This window comes from Podarcis gaigeae (genome assembly GCF_964106915.1).
Source record: "Podarcis gaigeae genome assembly, chromosome: 3".
Lineage (NCBI taxonomy): Eukaryota > Metazoa > Chordata > Lepidosauria > Squamata > Lacertidae > Podarcis > Podarcis gaigeae.
Genome location: NC_139680.1, coordinates 595775 through 615608, shown reverse-complemented (window position 1 = coordinate 615608; position 19834 = coordinate 595775). Strand labels below are relative to the sequence as shown.

At 44.8% G+C, this 19834-nt stretch overlaps 1 protein-coding gene and 1 long non-coding RNA gene across 3 annotated transcripts in view; both read left to right on the top strand.

The window, feature by feature from the left end:
- Positions 1-19834, top strand: part of COL4A1 (collagen type IV alpha 1 chain) — a 187056-nt gene that overhangs the window by 41032 nt on the left and 126190 nt on the right. For both annotated transcript variants that reach the window (XM_083729818.1, XM_083729817.1), the window contains exons 11-16: positions 2575-2610; positions 4562-4603; positions 7425-7514; positions 9704-9739; positions 10449-10508; positions 11663-11707. In XM_083729818.1, coding sequence (XP_083585944.1) covers positions 2575-2610; positions 4562-4603; positions 7425-7514; positions 9704-9739; positions 10449-10508; positions 11663-11707 — 309 coding nt within the window. The remainder of the gene's footprint in view (positions 1-2574; positions 2611-4561; positions 4604-7424; positions 7515-9703; positions 9740-10448; positions 10509-11662; positions 11708-19834) is intronic.
- On the top strand, positions 16066-19345 carry LOC310840849. The gene is made up of 2 exons (XR_014562205.1): positions 16066-16213; positions 18930-19345. It is a non-coding gene; the product is annotated as an uncharacterized lncRNA (long non-coding RNA).

Below are 19834 nucleotides of genomic sequence, written 5' to 3'. Positions count from 1 at the left end.
TTAGCCTTCAGCACAAGGTGGATTCCATCCCTGCTTTACCTCATTGCGGTCCCAGTCGCAGAACCTCACCCCGCTCTAATTCTGAGGTGAAGTGACAAACAAACATAGGTAGACACAAACCTGAGGCACAAACATAGGTAGACAACAATCTGGAATTAAAATGGCCACAAATTTATTGATTATAGGTGTAGGTGGAACTTTGGCTCACCTCGCATTGGATGTATATCCATTCCAGCCTCCCAGCGGAAGGCTGCAACCACTTCAGGGTCATGCCAAGAATTATGGCCTCCCCAAGATGTCAATCAACTGAGGTGGCTGTCCTAAGGCTGCCACTGGAAGCCCTATGACCCATCTGCCCCATGTTAGCTTCTGGATAGGGGCATCCTGGAAATACTGCTGATTCCATACTGGTTGATGCATCACTTCACCCGACACTCAAAGACTAGGATTCCAACTAATGCCTTACCCCACAAAGTTGTGATGTTTTGCTATGGGGGAGGCAAAAGCTCCAGACTGGCCAATTTGTCCACAAATCATCTACATCTGCAAGCAACCATTAGCAACCATAGTGTTAAGTTGCGGGTGAACATATCAGACGACACAGCGGATCTTCAAACAGCTCTTGTTTATTCACAGGCCAGAACTGAACTGAACTGAAGGGTTCAGCCAGCCTGATTATATAGAGCTCCACTAGAACGCAACAGTAACCATTTCCTGTAAATATCCAGTCACTGAACGTTACTTTCGATCCCTTATTTGCATATGTGGACCTGAGTGAAAACTATCTACAGTATCCCCCTGCTGGCCCAGGGAGAGAACTTCAGTACATAACACCTAGCAAAGTCAGGAAGTAGGAGAAAACAAATTGTTAAGCTGGGAAATGACCTAGGGAAGTGTTATGTATTGGTTTTAACACATTTTATGTTACAAGGCACGTTCTAACCAATCGTATAAGCGTTGGTAGATGAACGTTCTAATGGCAAGTAAGCGCATGCACTTTCAACTGTCAATGGTCAGTTCATGCTGGGGCTTTTATTATTGTGTAGCCCTATGAGTTTGGTTTTTTTTCTCCTACAAGTGAGCTGTTGTCACTGACAACGTTAAGTAAACGTAGTTGAGGAACTTATACTGCCTTGGACTTCTGACTTTTTCCAAACATTTAACAGGAAGAAAAGCAACGTTAATGCTGGATCTGAAAAGGAAAATAATATTAGCAATGTGATAAGGATTAAGCTGAGTTAAAAGCATCCTAAGGAGAAGGAGGGGCAGGAGGGTTTTTGCTTCTGGGGCCTACTGTGCTGCAAAGTTCCACCGCACGAATGGCCCTTTTATGGATTGTTGCTCTGGTGATAAGGGCACCGACTGGGCCATTTTAATGGGCATTTGGGTGGGAATCCATCCCTAGATCCCCAGGCCATGGGGAATTCCCCACAAGGATCAAGGGTGGCAAGAATCAAGGGTGGAGTCCAAGGGACCTCAAACATCAGCCCTGCAGTGAGTGGCCATCAGATGATTGTGTATTGCAAAGCACCTTGCACACAGGTAGCATAATACTAGTGAAAAAATAATTGACAGGCAAGATTACAACTTTAAATATTAACTCTATCCACCCTGAATAAAATATTTTTATTTACTGTGTTTTTCAAGAAGTTTTCCTCACAGGGAAAACTTTGTGTACTTCAAGAGTCTGGGGGTTGGTTGCAGCCTGAGATAGTTGAATTTAAGTTCCATTGAAATCACTGGGACAAGTTAAGACTAAGTTGTTTAACTTCAAAGAAACCTAGGTTTAACTTACTTATCCATACATATTTCTATAGACTATTCAGGTGTGCAGTATATGCATATCCTGAACACATGGAGAGGGACCAGTGCCCTTTTGCATCTTGCACAGAATGTATGGAGACAGGGGCAGAGCCCCCCTCTCCCCTGCCTCCATGTGTTAGGCATGCGTATTGAATGCCTGAACTGAGGCAGATATTTGTAGTGCAGTGCATTGAACATGCCAGTGATAGCACTTCTGGCTGATACACCACAACTTCACCCAAAGGGTTCTACTTTACCTAAATCAATAATTAGAATGAGTGGCAATCAGAAGGATGTAAGACAGGATGCCTTTCAATTTGGCCTGACTACATACAGTATAGAGCTGCTCTTTTCTCCTTTGTTCAAGAGCTAGTTCTACACTCACTTTGTGATTTTTTTGAAGCAACCTGTGGGTACCATAAATATAAAAACTACTGTTATAGACATGGTGAGCCACCTCCTGAGTTTGATGGTTCAGCCAAAAGCCACTGGGAACAGGAAGTAGGGTGTAAATTTATCCTCTACTTAGAGAGGGCCGGTTCTTCTGTGGGCTTTGACTTAAGGATTAATCTAAGCAATGTGTTTCTAGTACAGAATTGACTTAGTCACTTCTGCTCCTTGAAAGCTGTTTTCAAGATAAAACAATTCAATGACTTAATTCACTGATAGAAACAGTATTTAAATAAAGATTCCATTTATAAAATTATCCTTGTTAAAGAATTGACAAGGCTGAAACAAGCAAATCAGTATTAATAAAACAATCTTTTTCAGGGTTCTCCAGGGCCACCAGGCCCCCCAGGTGAGAAGGTAAGACCATTCACAGTCAATGGTGCTTTGGGGGAGTTGATTTCCTTCAGTAAGTGTGTGTGCGTTTGTATGCTGATCTATATGTCCAGAGGGTGGGAGTAACAAATCATTGAGTTTCTCATTTCCTTGAGTTTCTAAAATAGCATTACTTGAACAACTGAAGTTTGCCTTTGTTTTCAAAGGCAGACATGTGTCTAAAAGTTTCTTCAAGTTTCTGCTTGAGTACTGTGTAGGAATGCAGTCAGATCTTGAGAATCAAAAATATAACAACTAAGTACTCTTGGCATTTTAAAGGTTTATGAGAGGGAAATTTCAAAAGCAAATTTGCTGATTGTAAAAATGCACATACCATGTATTGTCATGATGTATGGCTGGTGACTGTTCCCTGTGCACCAAAGAGCTCAGAGGAGGAGGCTGCTTCATCGCTGTACTTAAGGGAATAACTTCTATGACCTTCTTCACGACCTTCCTGGCTGGATGACACAGCCATATCACCCTTCTCTGATTCAGAGGAGGCATCTACTGCTCTCCCCTTGTCTTACAGGGGCCAAAGTCTGCAAAATAAGGCAAAGGGTTTGTAAATATCAGCCAGCTCCTCTCTGGAGGCAGGGCTTACAAGTCCAGTCTAATTATGTACGGCTGCAGAGACAACAGCTGCAATCACATGAGAATTTATTCTGTTTTCATGACTTTCTCCTAACTGTTCATTTCTGCATTATATTTGAGCTTTCGCAGGATGTAAGAGCCAGAACTGTAGTGGAAAATAGTGCAAGTTCAGTGGTCATTTCCATGTTATTCACTTCTAGAAATAATCACTTTACAAATAATATGGGAATAACTTCTTAATGTGTTGTATAGTGTTCATAATATGTTGAAGATGCACCTCTTACCCATGGCCTTAAATATAGCTATATATTTTTAGGACTCACTCTATTTTTTAATTGTAAAAATTGTGTTAACTCATTTTAACATTCCAATTATACCTTGCTGTAACCTGCCCTTGAGTTGAAGAATGGCTAAGAAATCTAATAAATAATAATAAAATCGAAAGCTTAGTAATAATGGCTGTTTTTTGTGGTATCTTGTAGATCAACTGCTGGTGTACGGTTGCCATGGTGACTGTAGTTAGCACAATAACACTGTGTCATAGTAATATGCATTGTTGCGAAGTGTGCAGTTTGCATGCAAGCCTGCAATTCTCACATGCAATCTGACACTCAGTTCTAGGTATATTTTGACAATGAGACCTGGAAAAGCTCTACACAGACACAGATGTAAACCAAAAGTGAATTTGTTATGTAAAGTGGCAAATTAGCTTACTTACAAAGGAGGGTAGGGACGCGGGTGGTGCTGTGGGTTAAATCACTGAGCCATGGGCTTGCTGATCAGAAGGTCGGCAGTTTGAATCCCCGCGATGGGGTGAGCGCCCATTGTTCGGTCCCCTCCTGCCAACTTAGCAGTTCGAAAACATGAAATGCAAGTAGATAAATAGGTACCGCTCCGGCGGGAAGGTAAATGGCATTTCTGAGCACTGCTCTGATTCGCCAGAAGTGGCTTAGTCATGCTGGCCACATGACCCAGAAGCTATACGCCGGCTCCCTCGGCCAGTAAAGCGAGATGAGCACCGCAACCCCAGAGTCGTCCACGACTGGACGTAACGGTCAGGGGTCCCTTTAATAAGGAGCATAGGACTTGAACCAATGGCTTCAAGTTAGAAGAAAGGAGATTCTGACTAAGCATCAGGAAAAACCTTTTGACAGTAAGAGCTGTTTGACAGTGGAACGATCTCCCTTGGCAGGTTGTAGACTCTGTTGCCATCTGAGGTCTTTGATTCAAATCCCATCTCCTGCACTGCATTCTAGTGTGTTTACATGTATGTGAGGGAGCACTTTTATATAGTAGCTTTGATTAACTTATTTTGTTATAAAATGCCTCTTCCTTGTGTCCTCAGGGTCATATGGGTTTAAGCTTCCAAGGACCAAAGGGTGATAAGGTAAGTTTGTTCTTTTGAAAGTCATAAGCAAATATTCTATGTACCTCTATAATCCTTTGCTACAGTATGTTAGGATGCCCACTTGAATAAAAGCATCTTTTAAAGTGGGTGTGCATTCGTGCACAGTGCTTTTTTTCTGGGGGACCTCGGGTACACATACCCCTAAACATTTTGTGAATCTAAGTTTGGCCTCATTGAAGGGCAGTATTTCAATATGAGTAGGGAAATGAGAGTACTGCTAAACATTTTTTTAGAGAAAAAAGCACACACACAAAGCTGTATTTATGGGGTAAGCTCAGTGATTTCCCATTGCCTGTGTTGGTCATTGGATTAGGCTGTGGCTCCACCTAGTGGATGAGGCAGGGTAAGGCTGGGCTCCCCACTCTGCTTCAAGAGTAGGCTGGGCTCCCAAACCAGTTTGTTCCTGCCTTCTGACAAACCAGTCATGTTGCTTGTGGCCTCCTGTATACGTTTCATCTTCAGACTTGTTATTCTAATCTTCTTGCTTAATTCTACCTTCATCTACTCCTGAATACTCTCCCTTCCACTGTGTCCTAGCCTTCCTTTTTCTGAATCAGCAGCTTTCTCCCACCCTTTTGAAAATGCTTTCCTCCACTCCTCTTACTACAGGCAAAGACCAATTTAGGTGCACCAAATGACGCACAATCGTGCATGCACACACACACACGGTGACCAACCCGGAAACGGTCCCCCAAACCTCATAAAGAAGTCATGAAAGGGAGCAAAGCAATTTTACACATGCCTCACTGATGTGTGTGGGGGTCCAGAATGGAACCCCCATGCAAAACAAGGATTGCTTGTATATAAAATCTTAAAATTCTTCAAAATTCTCCCCCTCTCTTCCTTTCCTCTGACTATGCTCAAGGGAAAAGATTGCAATTTTTCACACATACATCTCTTAGCTCCTAGGAGAGCTGTTAAGCGCAGGGCCCCATCAATGCCTGACACACAGACTGCTATTTGAGAGACCCCTCTATCTCCCAATCTGCTCTTGGGGCAGATAGCAGGGCTGAGTTCAGATGAGAGACAGGCTGTCCACACCCCACTTCATCCACACATCCTGCACAGCCTTATTCTTTACTACACCTGAATTGATACTGCCTCACAAATAGCATCTCAAGTACATATGCAAGAGCCTCCTTAAGATTTCTAGGGCAGCGGCTGTCATGGCAGATGCCACATTGGATGCCTCCCAGTTTGTGGCATTATTAATGGTAATGGGCATTGTCGCCTGCAGAACACTGGCTGAAACCCTGGGAGGCGGACACAGCATTTTCCACAATGGTCTTTGTGGGCAATAGGAGGTTTTGAAAGATGTTATTATCAAGTCCAAGGGGAAAGTGAAGGTCCTGGTCACTGAGCAAGAGGAAATGTGCTACTCAGAATGGTATGCAATCCTACTGACCACCAAGAAGATATCAAAAACTACAAGTCCAAACAGGGTGGTTTACAATATAAAAAGACAAAAATAATAACAATTAAAAAAAATACTCCCTCTTGCAGTTTTTTCCTGGCACCTTTGTTACATATCTTTAGCCTTCTTGGGGAAAGCATTCTGCATACAGGGAGCCACTGCAGAAAAGACCCATTCTCATGTTGTTGCTCACTCCACCGCTGTGCCAAAGCCCATAAATGGCTGCACCCAGTGGCAGCACTGGATCACAGCACTGGGGGAGGACTTCTCCAAACTACAATGCCAAAAGCATCTTTCAGAGGCTACTGGGAGTCCTCCCAAGAAAGCCAGGGCACTTGCCCATGGAGACCTGGTGAATAGAATTGTGGATAATTGTATGTCATTATATTTTGGAAATACTTAGAAATACTTGGAGAAATTCTTTTAAAAAGGTAACCTGCAGTAATAACCAGTGGGGTGGAGTTGCAGGTGTGAGCACTAGGTTGGCTCCAGGAGTGGCTCCACACAACCCTCATGTGCTGTTTGGGTAAGCTGCAGTGACAACCCCCCAACCCCTGTTCACCTGGCCGCTGCTGGTAAGCAGGTAGATAAAATACAATGAGTTTATATTTTGTTGTTTTTCACAGCATCACATCTGTGTGCATCACCTTGATAGGAGCATCAGACTCAACCAAGCAGCCATGTAGCACAAACTGATCTCTTTGTGCTTGGCCTCCTCTTCCAGATGAACAGTGTGTGGTTTCAAATGCTTGGAATCACTCTAAGACATACATTTACTTGTTTTCAACCTCCCCTCAGAAACCCCCTCCCCTCCCAATATTATCTCGTTGACTAGTAGGAATATTTAAGAAATGCTTCCCTGAAAATTGATCCCTAGATTTGGGGATTTTGCATTACCAGAACTGTGCTGAACAGATATTGTTGGAATCTATGGTTTGTCCAGATTTTTATTTTGAGAATGTAAAAGTGTCAATCCTTTTTTTTTTAACTTGGGGGAGGGGGAATCACAAGCCAGTATTAAATGGAGTTTCTTTTATTTAGTGTGCTTTTTCAGGGGAACTGGTAGGCTTCTATACAAAGGCAAGGAAAAATAATAGGTTTTTCTTTCTAAGAACCGATGCTATTTATCTCTCATTTTTGAAGGACTCGTTATCACTAAGAACAAATTTCATTGGGATCAGTTATGTTGCATTATCTCCTGAAATGATAGGATTGAATAAACTGAATTTTACCTTTAAATTTTTAGTACCTTCAAATTTGTTTGATGAACTTTAAAACAAAACAATTTTTTTGAAGAGAATCAAAGTCTTAATACTTGGAAAATTGTTTTCTAAGTATTCCTCTTGTAGCTAATTTTATTTTAATCCTTCTTGCATGCAACTCTAGGGTGAACGGGGTGCCATGGGCCCTCCAGGTCCCCAGGGAACTGCTCCTCAACAGCAAGAGAAAGGAACTGTAGTAATACGTGGAGAGACTGTGAGTGTGTGCATTTTGTTCTTCTGATATCAGTGGCATTGGGCTGCATTCACAAACTTTTACTCAGAGTAGACATGCTGAATTTAATGGCCATGACTTACAGGTCAGTTTATTTCAGTGGGTCTACTCTGATTAAAAGGAAAGTCAAATACAATAATTAATTTCCAAAAGCTATCAGTTGTGATAGGGATTACTGAGGGAAGAGAAGTATAAATCGACAGTCAGAAGTCCATCAATTTTCTCCTTTTCCTTTTTTTTTTTTTTTTTTTTTGGTAAGTAAATTATCATCTCTGGAATATTTGTTCATTCTTTGACCCACTCCCACCACTCATTTGCCATGCCCTCTGTGAGTGCACAAAAGACCAAATTAGATGTGACAGCATGAAAATAGTTCAATGAGATGTAGGTTAGAAGCTCCATAGACCAACCAAATTTATTCCAGTGGGAGATCCCCCTTAGCCCTGTCCATATGCCACCGAAACATACACATAATAGTATAATCCATAGGGAGGGTTTTCTCACCTCTTCAACTTGATGGGGTCACAAACCACGAATCTTTGGAGGCAGAGTGGCAGCTGCCTTTTGGAAGAGAGATCTAAGCCTGTGTCTGTCGGAAGCCTGAGGAGACACCTCTGCTGCCGGACTTTGATAGACCCCTCTGGGGAGCAGGAGAGCCCTAAAGCTCAGAAGCCTACAGCCTAGAACATGGATAGGCAAATTAAGGCCTGGGGCTGGATCCGGCCCAATCGTCTTCTAAATATGGCCCGCAGATGGTCCGGGAATCAGCATGTTTTTACATGAGTACAATGTGTCCTTTTATTTAAAATGCATCTCTGAGTTATTTGTGGGGCATAGGAATTTGTTCATTTACCCCCCCCCAAAAAAAAAGTCCGGCCCACCACAAGGTCTGAGGGACAGTGGACCGGCCCCTGCTGAAAAAGGTTGCTGACTCCTGGCCTAGAAGAAGCCAACAAACTGCAGAGGAAGGGCCTTGCCCTTTTAACTGCCTAGATGCAGAACCAAACCTAGGTCACTCTCCAAGGTGCTGATCCGGGCTTTGTTAGCCTTTGTCTGCCTGGAACCCTGAGGTGCCTCATCTCCCTCTTGTTTGGACCATCACCTCTCTGGAGCAGTGTGCACCCCCATGAATCAGGACATAGGTCTGCCATTGGATGGGCATTTCTGCATTTCAGCAGATTCAGGGCACTGTTTTAAGGCAGGAATTGGAAACCTCCAGCACATGGGCCAAATTGGTATGGTAGAGATGTGGCTGCAAGTGCACAATGGGAGCCTTAAACTGCATTCCTAATTGGGCATTGACTAGGGAAAGCAGGCTTCAGTGGCTAGTGGCTAAGGGAGCTGGGCATGTTTAGCCTGGAGAAGAGGAGGTTAAGGGGTGATATGATAGCCATGTTCAAATATATAAAAGGATGTCACATAGAGGAGGGAGAAAGGTTGTTTTCTGCTGCTCCAGAGAAGCAGACACGGAGCAATGGATCCAAACTACAAGAAAGAAGATTCCACCTAAACATTAGGAAGAACTTCCTGACAGTAAGAGCTGTTCGACAGTGGAATTTGCTGCCAAGGAGTGTGGTGGAGTCTCCTTCTTTGGAGGTCTTTAAGCAGAGGCTTGACAACCATATGTCAGGAGTGCTCTGATGGTGTTTCCTGCTTGGCAGGGGGTTGGACTCGATGGCCCTTGTGGTCTCTTCCAACTCTATGATTCTATGATTCTATGATCCACTACCTGTCAGCTGATAGCTTTTTGCAAGCTTTTTTGCAAGCTCTGTGTGGTGCTCTGAAGTCTCAACTTTGGGGCATCAAAGCACTCAGTCACCTGACTTCATGGTGGCACCAGGTGATTGACAGGTAGTATGTCCCACCCACCTGTCAAATTTGGCCCAATAAAGATCTGGCTCACAGAGCCCATAAGGTTCCTCACTTCTGATTCAAGGGGACTGAAGGTTCTCTGATCACAATCAACCTGTAAACCTGTTTTCTTTTCAGCAGTTTCTTATAAGCAGATTATATCAGAGAATCTGAAACTTTTCAAAAACAAAACATTACGCAAGACAGTAACCCTAACATTTTCAAGGTTTGGAGAGTCTTGAAAAATTACTGTGTTTTAAATAGGAGGGTTTAGCTGATGCCTCATTATATTAATCTACTTTGTTTTGTCATTCCATTAGGGTGCTCCTGGTGAAAAGGGTGACCCCGGCTCTCCAGTAAGTTTAAAACTGATCTGTATTTTGGGGGTCCTGAATTCATTTTACTGACTTACTGAGCAATGCTATAGCAATCCTCAGCTGCTGTGTCCTATACATGCTCACCCCAGGAGGGGGGGAGAGACCACAACACTCAAAAATTCCAAAATGCTGCATAAACAGCAGCCAGACATGCTCAGAAATTCCCAGCAGTCAGGGGTTGTTCTGACAATGATGCCTACATGACCCCCCCAAATCATGGAGGGAGCCAATGAACTCATGGTAACAAGCTCAGCCCTCCACCCTTCAACCCAGCTTGCCCAGCGCCCCCAGTTAATGACCTCCTATAGCACAAGCAGGAGCAGCCCCACTCCTGAGAGTCCCCCGACATCCCTACATGCAGGACTTTGAGTCTCTTTCCACCTCTCACAACCACAGTTTTTTGAATACAGCATGCAAAAGGAAGGAAGGAGAGGGCGTCCAACACAGCACTCACATAGCCCCCTTGGCAGAATGCCTACAGAAGCCCTCCTCAGAACAAGGATTGGAGACTGAACTGGTGAAGAAAATCTATGCCAATGAGCAAAAGAAAGGGTTAAGAGGACACACAAGAAATGGAACCATGGACACACATTGACATTGGCAATGCCCAGTGGCCCTACATTTGTAACTTGTGGTACCACTGTAGACTTCAATAACATACACTAATGGCATTTTTTTTTTTTTTAAGGGATCACCAGGATTAAGTGAGAAAGGGCAGAAAGGTGAACCTGGAAAACCTGGTCCACGGGTATGTATGCTTAGTATTTATTAATCAATTTGCTTTTGCTTCTCCAGCCATTTAGTGATTTCTGTTAAACATATTAGTAATCTCAACAAGATGTAAATCTGAAAGCAAGATTTGTACTACAGGGAATTTTGTGGGTCGGCTTTGTTTCTGATTGAAATAGTATGTTGTCTTTTTTAAGGGAGGAATGATTTCAATGCAGGAAGAATTTGATTAATTTTGACATATGAATCAATCAAGTAAAGATGACAGAACTTTCTTAATTTTTTAAAAATGTGAATTTTACTAGAAGATTTTGAACTAATAGGTTATTTTATTTTGAGCTTAAAAGTTACATTTTGTCACTCAACAGTTCTATCCAATTCTACAATACCAATGACTTCCCACTCACCCACCATCAATGTTTATAATCAAGAATACAGACAATTGCATTTTATAATTCCACCCTATCCAGTTTCATCTTCTTTAACAGGTTTCTTAATATGTTCTGCTATTTCCCCCCTTAATCTTCAAACCCTGCTATGGACTTCACATATGGAAAATAACTTTTTAAATGGACCAGTAAAGGGTTTCCAGTCCTCCTTAAATGATTCTAGATTTGTATCTCTTATCAGTTCTGTGTATTCCAAGGTTTTCATCAACCATTCTTCCCTTGAGGGTGTTCTCACATCCTTCTGCTTCCATGCAGAGAGATTCCTTGCCACTGTGGTTACATACAGCTCTACATTTTAAGCTTTTTTTGGGATTTCACTGTTCTATATCTCCAACAGGAGGAGGCACTTTTCTTCCTCCTTTCCTCCTTTCCTCCCTCCCACTTGCCACCATGGCCAAGGCAGCAGCTTCAGCCAGCAACATGGTGAAAAGTAAAGGGATAGGATTGGAGGATTGTGGGTGGGATGGGAAGGAGTGGGTAATACTTGAGACTTGCATGGCTGCATGGAAGATAGCTGGAAGCAACCCTAGTGACAGTGGTGAGGAATGATTCCCCAAGCATTAATTTTCTCCAGGTTTTTCTTATGAGACTCTGAGAAAGCTTGGAAAAACTACAGTAAATGCTTTCTAAGACAAGCTAGGGAAGGAAACATGCCATTTACTCTGCAGTTTCAGCATTAAAAAAAATAGTTGTAGGGATTTATATGAAACTATTTACATTTCAGGGAAGACCTGGAAAGGATGGAGAAAATGGAGAGAAGGGAAGAACTGTATGTATTTTCAATTTTCTTCAATATTGCTTTTACATACTTCTAAAAGCTTTTATCTCTGGAATTTAATTATTACAATTCTATACAACCCTTCATCAGATGAACACTGCATAGTTTACAATATAAAAACACAAAAATACATATCATAACAACAAACAAAAACAAGAACCCTGCACCATACAGTTTAAAAGGCCATGGACCAAACACGGAGGAGAGCTCAACATCAAGCCTACCAAGTAGCAATGGTGACAGCAAAGAGGACCTTTGTTGCCCCTTTACTGCATTTGCGTGGCAAGTTCCCGCCCCCCACCAGGATAAATAAAGACACAAGACACCATAATTAAGGTTAATTGGGCGAATTAGGCCACAACTTTATTGAATTCAGGAATGAGAGGCATTGGCTTAGGCATTGGTCCTATTGACTATCCGGCTCCAGCCCATTTGCTGGAGACACGGGGAAGGGTTAACACTTTATCAGGGGAGTCTCCTGCCAAGGCACGTCGACTAGGAGCTCCCCCGGGTCACCGCTCTGGGGCGTGCCTTTGGCCCACACCTCCATAGGCTTCGGACAGGGCCACGCCCCCCGGAGTCCTTTAACAGACCACCCTTCGCTCACTGGGGGGAGGTGATGGCGTTCCTCCCCCCCCACATCCTCTTAACCCCTTCTTACCAATGCCTACCGCCAATGCAGAAAAGTTGTGACGAGTTGCTACGAGGTAGGTGAAAAACCAAAAGGCTACAAATTGCCAATTGGGAAAAATTCCTACCATGCCCCTTGCGGCGACAGACCGAAGTCCATAACAAAGTCAAAGACCTACCTAAAGCATACCTAAAGGGAGGGAGGGTGGGAAAACGTGAGGGCTAGTCGGCGAAAGAGGGCGAGCCCCCTCTGAGCCGGCCCTAAATAGGGCAGATCCGGCCGGGGTTCCCCTGTTCTCGCGGGGGCTGACACGGGGAAGGGTTAACACTTTATCGGGGGAGTCTCCTGCCAAGGCACGTCGACTAGGAGCTCCCCCGGGTCACCGCTCTGGGGCGTGCCTTTGGCCCACACCTCCATAGGCTTCGGACAGGGCCACGCCTTTAATGGACCACCCTTCGCTCACTGAGGGGAGGTGATGGCGTTCCTCCCCTCCCCACACATCCTCTTAACCCCTTCTTACCAATGCCTACTGCCACACGAGCAATCGCTCGCCGCCAATACTCTCATGCCTGAAACCAATCCCTTATCCCCTTTGCCATATCCATCAGCCAAATATCATTTCCAGCATCCGAGAGATGCACGCCATCAGCCAAATATCATTTCCCGCATCCGAAAGATGCACGCCATCAAACCGGTAGAGGGCCTCACCGTTGACATATATGCCCGGGTGGTCAATGACACTCTCCCCCAGGGCTGCCACTCTACGCACCACCGCCCTATTTATGGCTATCGGGCACCTGCAATCTCACCAAACCCGCCTCTCCATCCACGAGGCCCAAATAAAATAGTAGTGACGTTTGGGTAAGAGGCCTTAAGTTCCTCAAAGTCACTAGAGATATGCCACATCAAGTCGACTGCCTTTCTAAAAGCTAACTCTCTTCGCCTAATTGGATAACTAAAGCATCTGGGGGGCCCTCCGCTGCCGCTCTGGCCCTAATAGCGGGCAACATTTTGGCCCAGCGCATTCCCCTTCGTGAGATCCAAGATATATTGATGTAGCTAAGGTGCGGCCCGAGACTGGAATTGATGGCGCGGACCCTGGCTCAATGCACTATGCTGTGCCCGATTATCCAGATGTGCGCCCTCATAGCTCCTGCACCCTAGGTCCCCGTTAACGGCATGGTTAACGGCATGGTTTCTATCCCAGTGGACTGTGCAGGGCCTATACTCCAAATATGCATCACAACGTCACCTGAAAGCAAAAGAAGGTAACTAAGCCAGGTCAGGTATACTGTGAACAATCACAAGGTCTTACGAATATATCCTTTATATGCATCAGACTTCCCTTAATGCATCAGACTTCCACTGCCCCCAAGTCCTTCATCCTTTCAGATGAGAGTCCCAAAAGCACTGCTGTGGTGGCGGCCCCAATCCTAAAGGAGTTAACCGCGAATTCAGCTGAGGGTAAACCGCAGGCAGCAATTGCCCCTCGCATAACGTGCATGGACTGATCGCCCCTCGTATAACGTGCATGGACTGAAGCCGTGCAAGGCCGGAGCCATCCCAATGTTTGAGGAATGGACCTGAGATGGTTGGTCTCATGTACATGAATTGTTTAGTGTCCTTTACTGCTGATCGGTTTTGGAACATTGGACATGCAGGACTAAATTGGATCTGAACAAGGTCAGGTCTCTCAAAATACCTCGGGCAGCGGAATCTGGTTGGCCCTTACAAACCACTTCGCATAGCGCCAAAGGCAATGGAGTATGCAGCTGTAAATAACTGGGCCTTGTCCTCGGACCAATAGATACTTCTGGATTTTTTATTTTAATTTTATTTTATGGTTTATTATTATTATTATTATTATTATTATTATTATTATTATTATACTTTTATTTATTTATTTATTTATTTATTTAAGAATTGGCATAGAATGTCATAAGTTAAGGGCCTTCTACCATCACTTTTAGTGCAGCCTGCGCCAGCCCTACAGTGCCCTTCACACTAAGAAGGCCACACCAGGGTCTCTGGATTAAACAACCTTACAGAAAAAGGAGATTGCCTCCTACTGGATGTTTAAGAGTCTTTGCTGCACGACCCAACACCCTCCAATGTACCAAGTATTGTAGAGCTTCAGCCTTGGTAGGAGGTGTGTCAAGCCTAGGATTTTTTAATTTGCCTTGAGGTGTGTAAAGCCTAGGGTTTTGTTTGTTGTTGTTGTTGTTTTGTTGTTGTTGTTGTTTACTATTATTATTATTATTATTATTATTATTATTATTATTATATAAATTTGTCTTGAAACTCCATAAAGTCCACCCAAGCCTTTTTGTAAGATCTAAGCATGGGCGTGGCTCCTGAAGCTAATACTCCCTTCAGGACATCACGTTCCCCAGGCTCCAAAGGTGCTCCCGGAATGGATGTGGCAATTTGCTGCGCCTGTGCATCCGTGATGCCCTTGATAACCCCAGGGTAAACTTGGTAGAGAAATAGATGTTTAATTCTAAGCACAAAAGGACAAAGGTCTGGGACAGATTTGCCACTCTAGGAGAGTGCGAAAATTGTTTAGACAGGACACTGCCAACCGTTTGATTGTCGGTCCAGAAGCATACCTGGTGATTCCTGACCTCTGCAGCCCGCAAATGCCATTGTACTTTTCCATGCACTAACCATCAGGTCCGACTTGACCACTCTAGAGAGGCGCACTCAGTGTTGCGGAGCGCGCAGTCCCGCTGACAGCTTAGCCAATCACCCGCAAAAGGGGCGGCCAGGGGACACTACCCAGCATGCAACGTTGAGGTGACCGAAGTGTGACTTTACGCTGGCCAAGGGTGACCTTCTTGAGGGGAAGAAGTTGCAGGATTAATTTTTAAGTGCTGCTAGTCTCTCCCTTGGTAGGTGGGATGTCTGTGCAATTGTGTCCAATTCAATACCCAAAATAGGTTATGGTCAAAACTGGACTCTCTGTTTTGTCCGCCACCAAAGGTACCCCAAGCTCCTCAGGTGAAAGCCTCTAAAGTAGAGGCGCAATCAGGGCTATTACTAATGATGGGGGAGAAGAGTTATCGAGGTAATGGGTCACCCCTTCAGAACCAGTTCTAAAGCGAAGAGCCCAGTCCAGAATTGCACTAAATGACTCAAAGTGCACAAGCTACTGAGCACCCTATCGGCATAGATTTGTCTATGGAATAAGCCCCCTCAAATCTAAAAACCTTGCCATAGAAATTTCTCAGGGTGAATTGGCAGGAGACGGAAAGTCAACTCAATGTCGCACTTTGCCAAGAGCGCGCCCCTGCTGAACCTGCGCATACACTTTATAGCCTGATCAAAGGAGGCATATTTCACAGAACAAGGCTTCTGTGGTATTGCATCATTGACTGAGCCATCTCTAGGGTAGGGTAGGTTGTGGATCATAGGATACTCTCCTGGAGTCTATGGGGGGACAATGCCTAAAGGTGAAATGAGTAAACCCGCTATAGGTGGCTCCCTGAAGGGACCGGCCACCCTCCCGGCCAGAATTTTCTTTTAATTTCTTTTTTGCAATAGCTGGCATTTCCCAAACTGGTTTTGGGGGGGGGGTTCCCTGAGTTAGGGGGTAATGAAACAAGGATCTTGAAGCCATAAGAGAAACTCTTTCCCAGGGTACTTTGCTGCCTCTATTTTAGGGTATTTATCGAGAAGGGTTCTAAGAGGTGAGAGCTGTTCTTTTTGGCGTGTCTGTGAGCTTTTCAAGACCCCTGGTTGAAATGTCCCCTGCTGCCCGGAAAGGGCTGTTTACCTTTAAAACATGAAGACGCTGGGTGGTTACCTAGGCACTTCTCACATTCATGCGCATACTTACAATTTGGCCCCTGGCACACACCCGTGTTGTACTCCCAGCAAACCTCATGGTGAGGGACTCGGTTACCTTCAAATTTTCCAACTTTCCTTTTTCCACATAGGGACCCATATGCTCCATCCAGTAATTCTGGTCGCTCAGAACGCAGCAGGAAGCTTTTCTGAATCGTCCTTGGTATCAGAAAGCTTACTTCTTTTGCTCTTCTTGGCCGAATGCTTCTTCTTACTTAGACTTCTTTCTCCCTTGCCCATCATTGGAGACTGGTGCTGTTCTGCAGCCGCTGACACTCCCTGTTGCCCCTGCATCTCATCATCGGATGATGTTTCAGAGCCCCCGTCTATGGCAAAGGCTGAGGTTGTGAATCCTGTAGAATACTGGGAAAGTCTGGGGTATACTGAGAGGCAGAAAGGTTATAATTGTAAGCATGAGCCCTACCTCCGGAGGATCTGTTATTGGAAACCTAGGGACACGTAGACTGTAATTATGTGTGAGGATGCATAAATGGATTGCTACCCGAATGTGGAACCCTAAATAAGGAGGCCAAGGTGCAAGGGAGCTCTTCACTATTTCGGAAGAGGCCGCAGTGACCATGGGCCTGAATTGCTGGTAAAAGGTTTCAAAAGCAGAGGAAACACTGATTAGGCCTGTGGGTCGCAGGGCACAGGAGGCTACCCTGACCCATCTTGGACACAGGACCCACTGTTGAATCATTGGCTGCTCTCAGCACTGCCGCGGAGGTGCCGGGGCGGTCCACAACATTAGATGGCGTATCCGGGATGCATTCTGGGGTGAGCGCAAGAGGTGCCGCTGCCACCTGGTCTGCAATCCTATATTGCCTATAAAATGTCTAAAAAGCATTGGGGGGGGGGAACTGTGCCAAAGTCTGTGGGTTACTAGGCGCTACGAAGGCCTGAGGCCCCTCTTGGTTCCCTTATGCCACCCCCAGATTCCGCAGGCATTACAAAGCCTGGGACCCCTCCTGGTTCCCTTGTGCCACCCAGATATAGCTGCATTTTGCTGGTTCTCTTGAGCAGACATAGTTTGATACCCTTAATTAGCCTGGTTCAGTAAAATCCACGCCAACTAGCTTGGATTATATGCGTGAGCTGCGAGCAATATCACGGTAGTTCAGTATTGTCTGCACTGGTACGTTTAAAGGACTCAAAGATGCCTAACTAATCTCCAACAAATTGTATTTAGCTGCAAACAATATCACCGTAGCTCAGAATTATCTGCACTGGATAGCAATCCAAAATACCAGCCCACACCTCGAAGCAATGTATTTAGAGGAATACTGAGTCTATAATAAACAGAAGAGAACCTTTGATAATGTAAGCAGCTATACAGCAAGCTAGAGGTAGAATTATAAATTGTAACCCAGCAATACAGTAGTGAAAAATGATAAATTGACTTATGCCCTTAAGCACTATTATCAAAATCAACCAAATGAATTAAATTGCCAGATTAAATATATACTTGTAAACTAACAGATGAAATACCAGAAAGAGATGAACGTAGAAGAGGCATGAGCTATTTACTTTAGATTCCCTATAAACCTGTATGCAAAGCTCGCAAGAGATTGCAGGCGAAGAAGCCCTTCAATAAATCAAATGATATAAAACCCGGATCTCTTTTTCCTTATAACTATGAGTTGACTATACCAAATTATAAAACTTAATGCCTAGACAGAGAGTAAATGACACAGCTCCACAGAGCACCGCCAGCTGAATGAAATAATTTGAATTCCAATATACTGTGCACTAATGCTTCAATTTAATTTAAATGCGTTTCGTAAATTCCCAGAATGAAATTCTTAAGAGTGTAAGTATAAACAAAGCAGTAAATTAGAGGATATTAATTCTAAGATCAGCCTAGCCAGAGACGCTGTAGCCAGCTCTATACAAGCTTATGCACCAAGAGGAGGGGCTCCCTGCAGCCCCTTGCGCGCTCTTATTTAAGCTAGACTCTTTTAATAATTGCGCTTTCATCCTTTGTTTATATTGCTTATGTTTATTTCCTTTGTTTGTATTGTTTATATTGCTTTTGAATTTAAAACCAACGAGAAAGTGAGGGGCACTCGAAAAGGAGATAGCTCCCACGTGGTTTTGCCTCTCCTAAAATGGCTGCCGCCGCAAGGCCACGTGGGCAATCAAAATGGCGGCCATAATGCATTCCCGTTGCCTAGCGACAATGAACATGCGGAAACAACGCTAGCCCTTTAACACTGAAAAAAATCCGCAGCCTCAAGAGCAAAACCTGCAGGCATTCCCCACATACCCCTTATGAACGTTAATTATTCCCCTGGTTTTCTTGCCGGTTAGACTTAAAAGGGAGGGTTTGTAAAATAACTTCCCAGGTGGAATGCCTATAGTAAAATGGCGGCCGCCCAGAAGGCCATGTGGGCGGATGAAATGGCGGCCGGGGCGCGCTGGTTGCCCAGCAACGGCGCAGCTGCTTCCGACGCTTTCCAAGTCTAAACTTCCGCGCGAAATTAAAACAGCCTGTAGAACTCACCCCCTCAAGAATGCTGCTGAAATGATTATTTAACAAGAAATTCTGCCCCTCACCCTGGCCGTAAAAATGAAACACAACCGGCACAAAACGCAGCCCGCTCTCCTCCCGCAGCTGCCGTTCAGCCTAATTGCACCGCGCTCCCCTGCACAAACCCTTAGCTAAAACCTGAAGCCCCAACAGCAAAACCTGATTGGATGGGTGCGCAGTGTCCTCCATGGAAATACAAAGAGGAGCCAAACGTTCTTCCTTGAGCTCCTTGCAGAACAGGCAGTCAGCAGTCGAGGGCAGGCAACGGATCACCAGAAAAAGCTCCACAAAGCTGAATAAATTCCTCTGAAGGGGGCATGCAGCAGCAGGCACAGCAAGCTCCTGGGGGAAGGGAACTTGCACGGAAACACACAGAGCTCCCTGTAAAACTGTAGACGTGAAAGAGATGCTGGAAGGAAAGCACACAAAACACACAAACACACAGTGATTTTAGCTCACTTATAGCTCCGGTGTTAAACTGCAGCAGCTGGAATGGAGCGCAAAGGGAAACCCCCAGAAGGAGAAAAGCCCCACAAAACTAGAGATAACAACTCCTGAAAAATCAAGCAGTTTAGAAATCAAGCAACACCAGCAGCGAATGCTGGAAATTCCCTGTAAGAAAGAGAGCTTTTTCTGTGAAGCTACAGCATATTCCACGAGGTGCCCTGCAGCTCAAGAACAAAGGCAACAAAGAAGCAAGGCAGGAAGGCTCCAGGCGGGGCAGATAAGATCTCCTACAAGCAGGAACAGCTGATATGCGGGAAACAAACGTGAGGGCTAGCCTGCGAAAGAGGGCAAGCCCCCTCTGAGCCGGCCCTAAATAGGGCAGATCCGGCCAGGATTCCCCTGTTCTCTTGGGGGCTGAAATCCCCCCCCTCACGTGGGGGTGGGCGTGAAGCCCGCAACCCCACCTCCTGGGCAGACCAGAAGTGGCTTTGCAGAAAACATTTCCAGGAGACTCCTTCAGGTGGCTTGGAGTCTGCTAAAGACTCTAATATCTGCTGTAATGATTTTGCAAAGTTTTTTTGCAGATATAATTGTTCAAATTCAGAAGGAAGCAGACTCTACCATGATAGCAGTGCTGGATCGGGAGAGTACTGGTGCTCTCTCT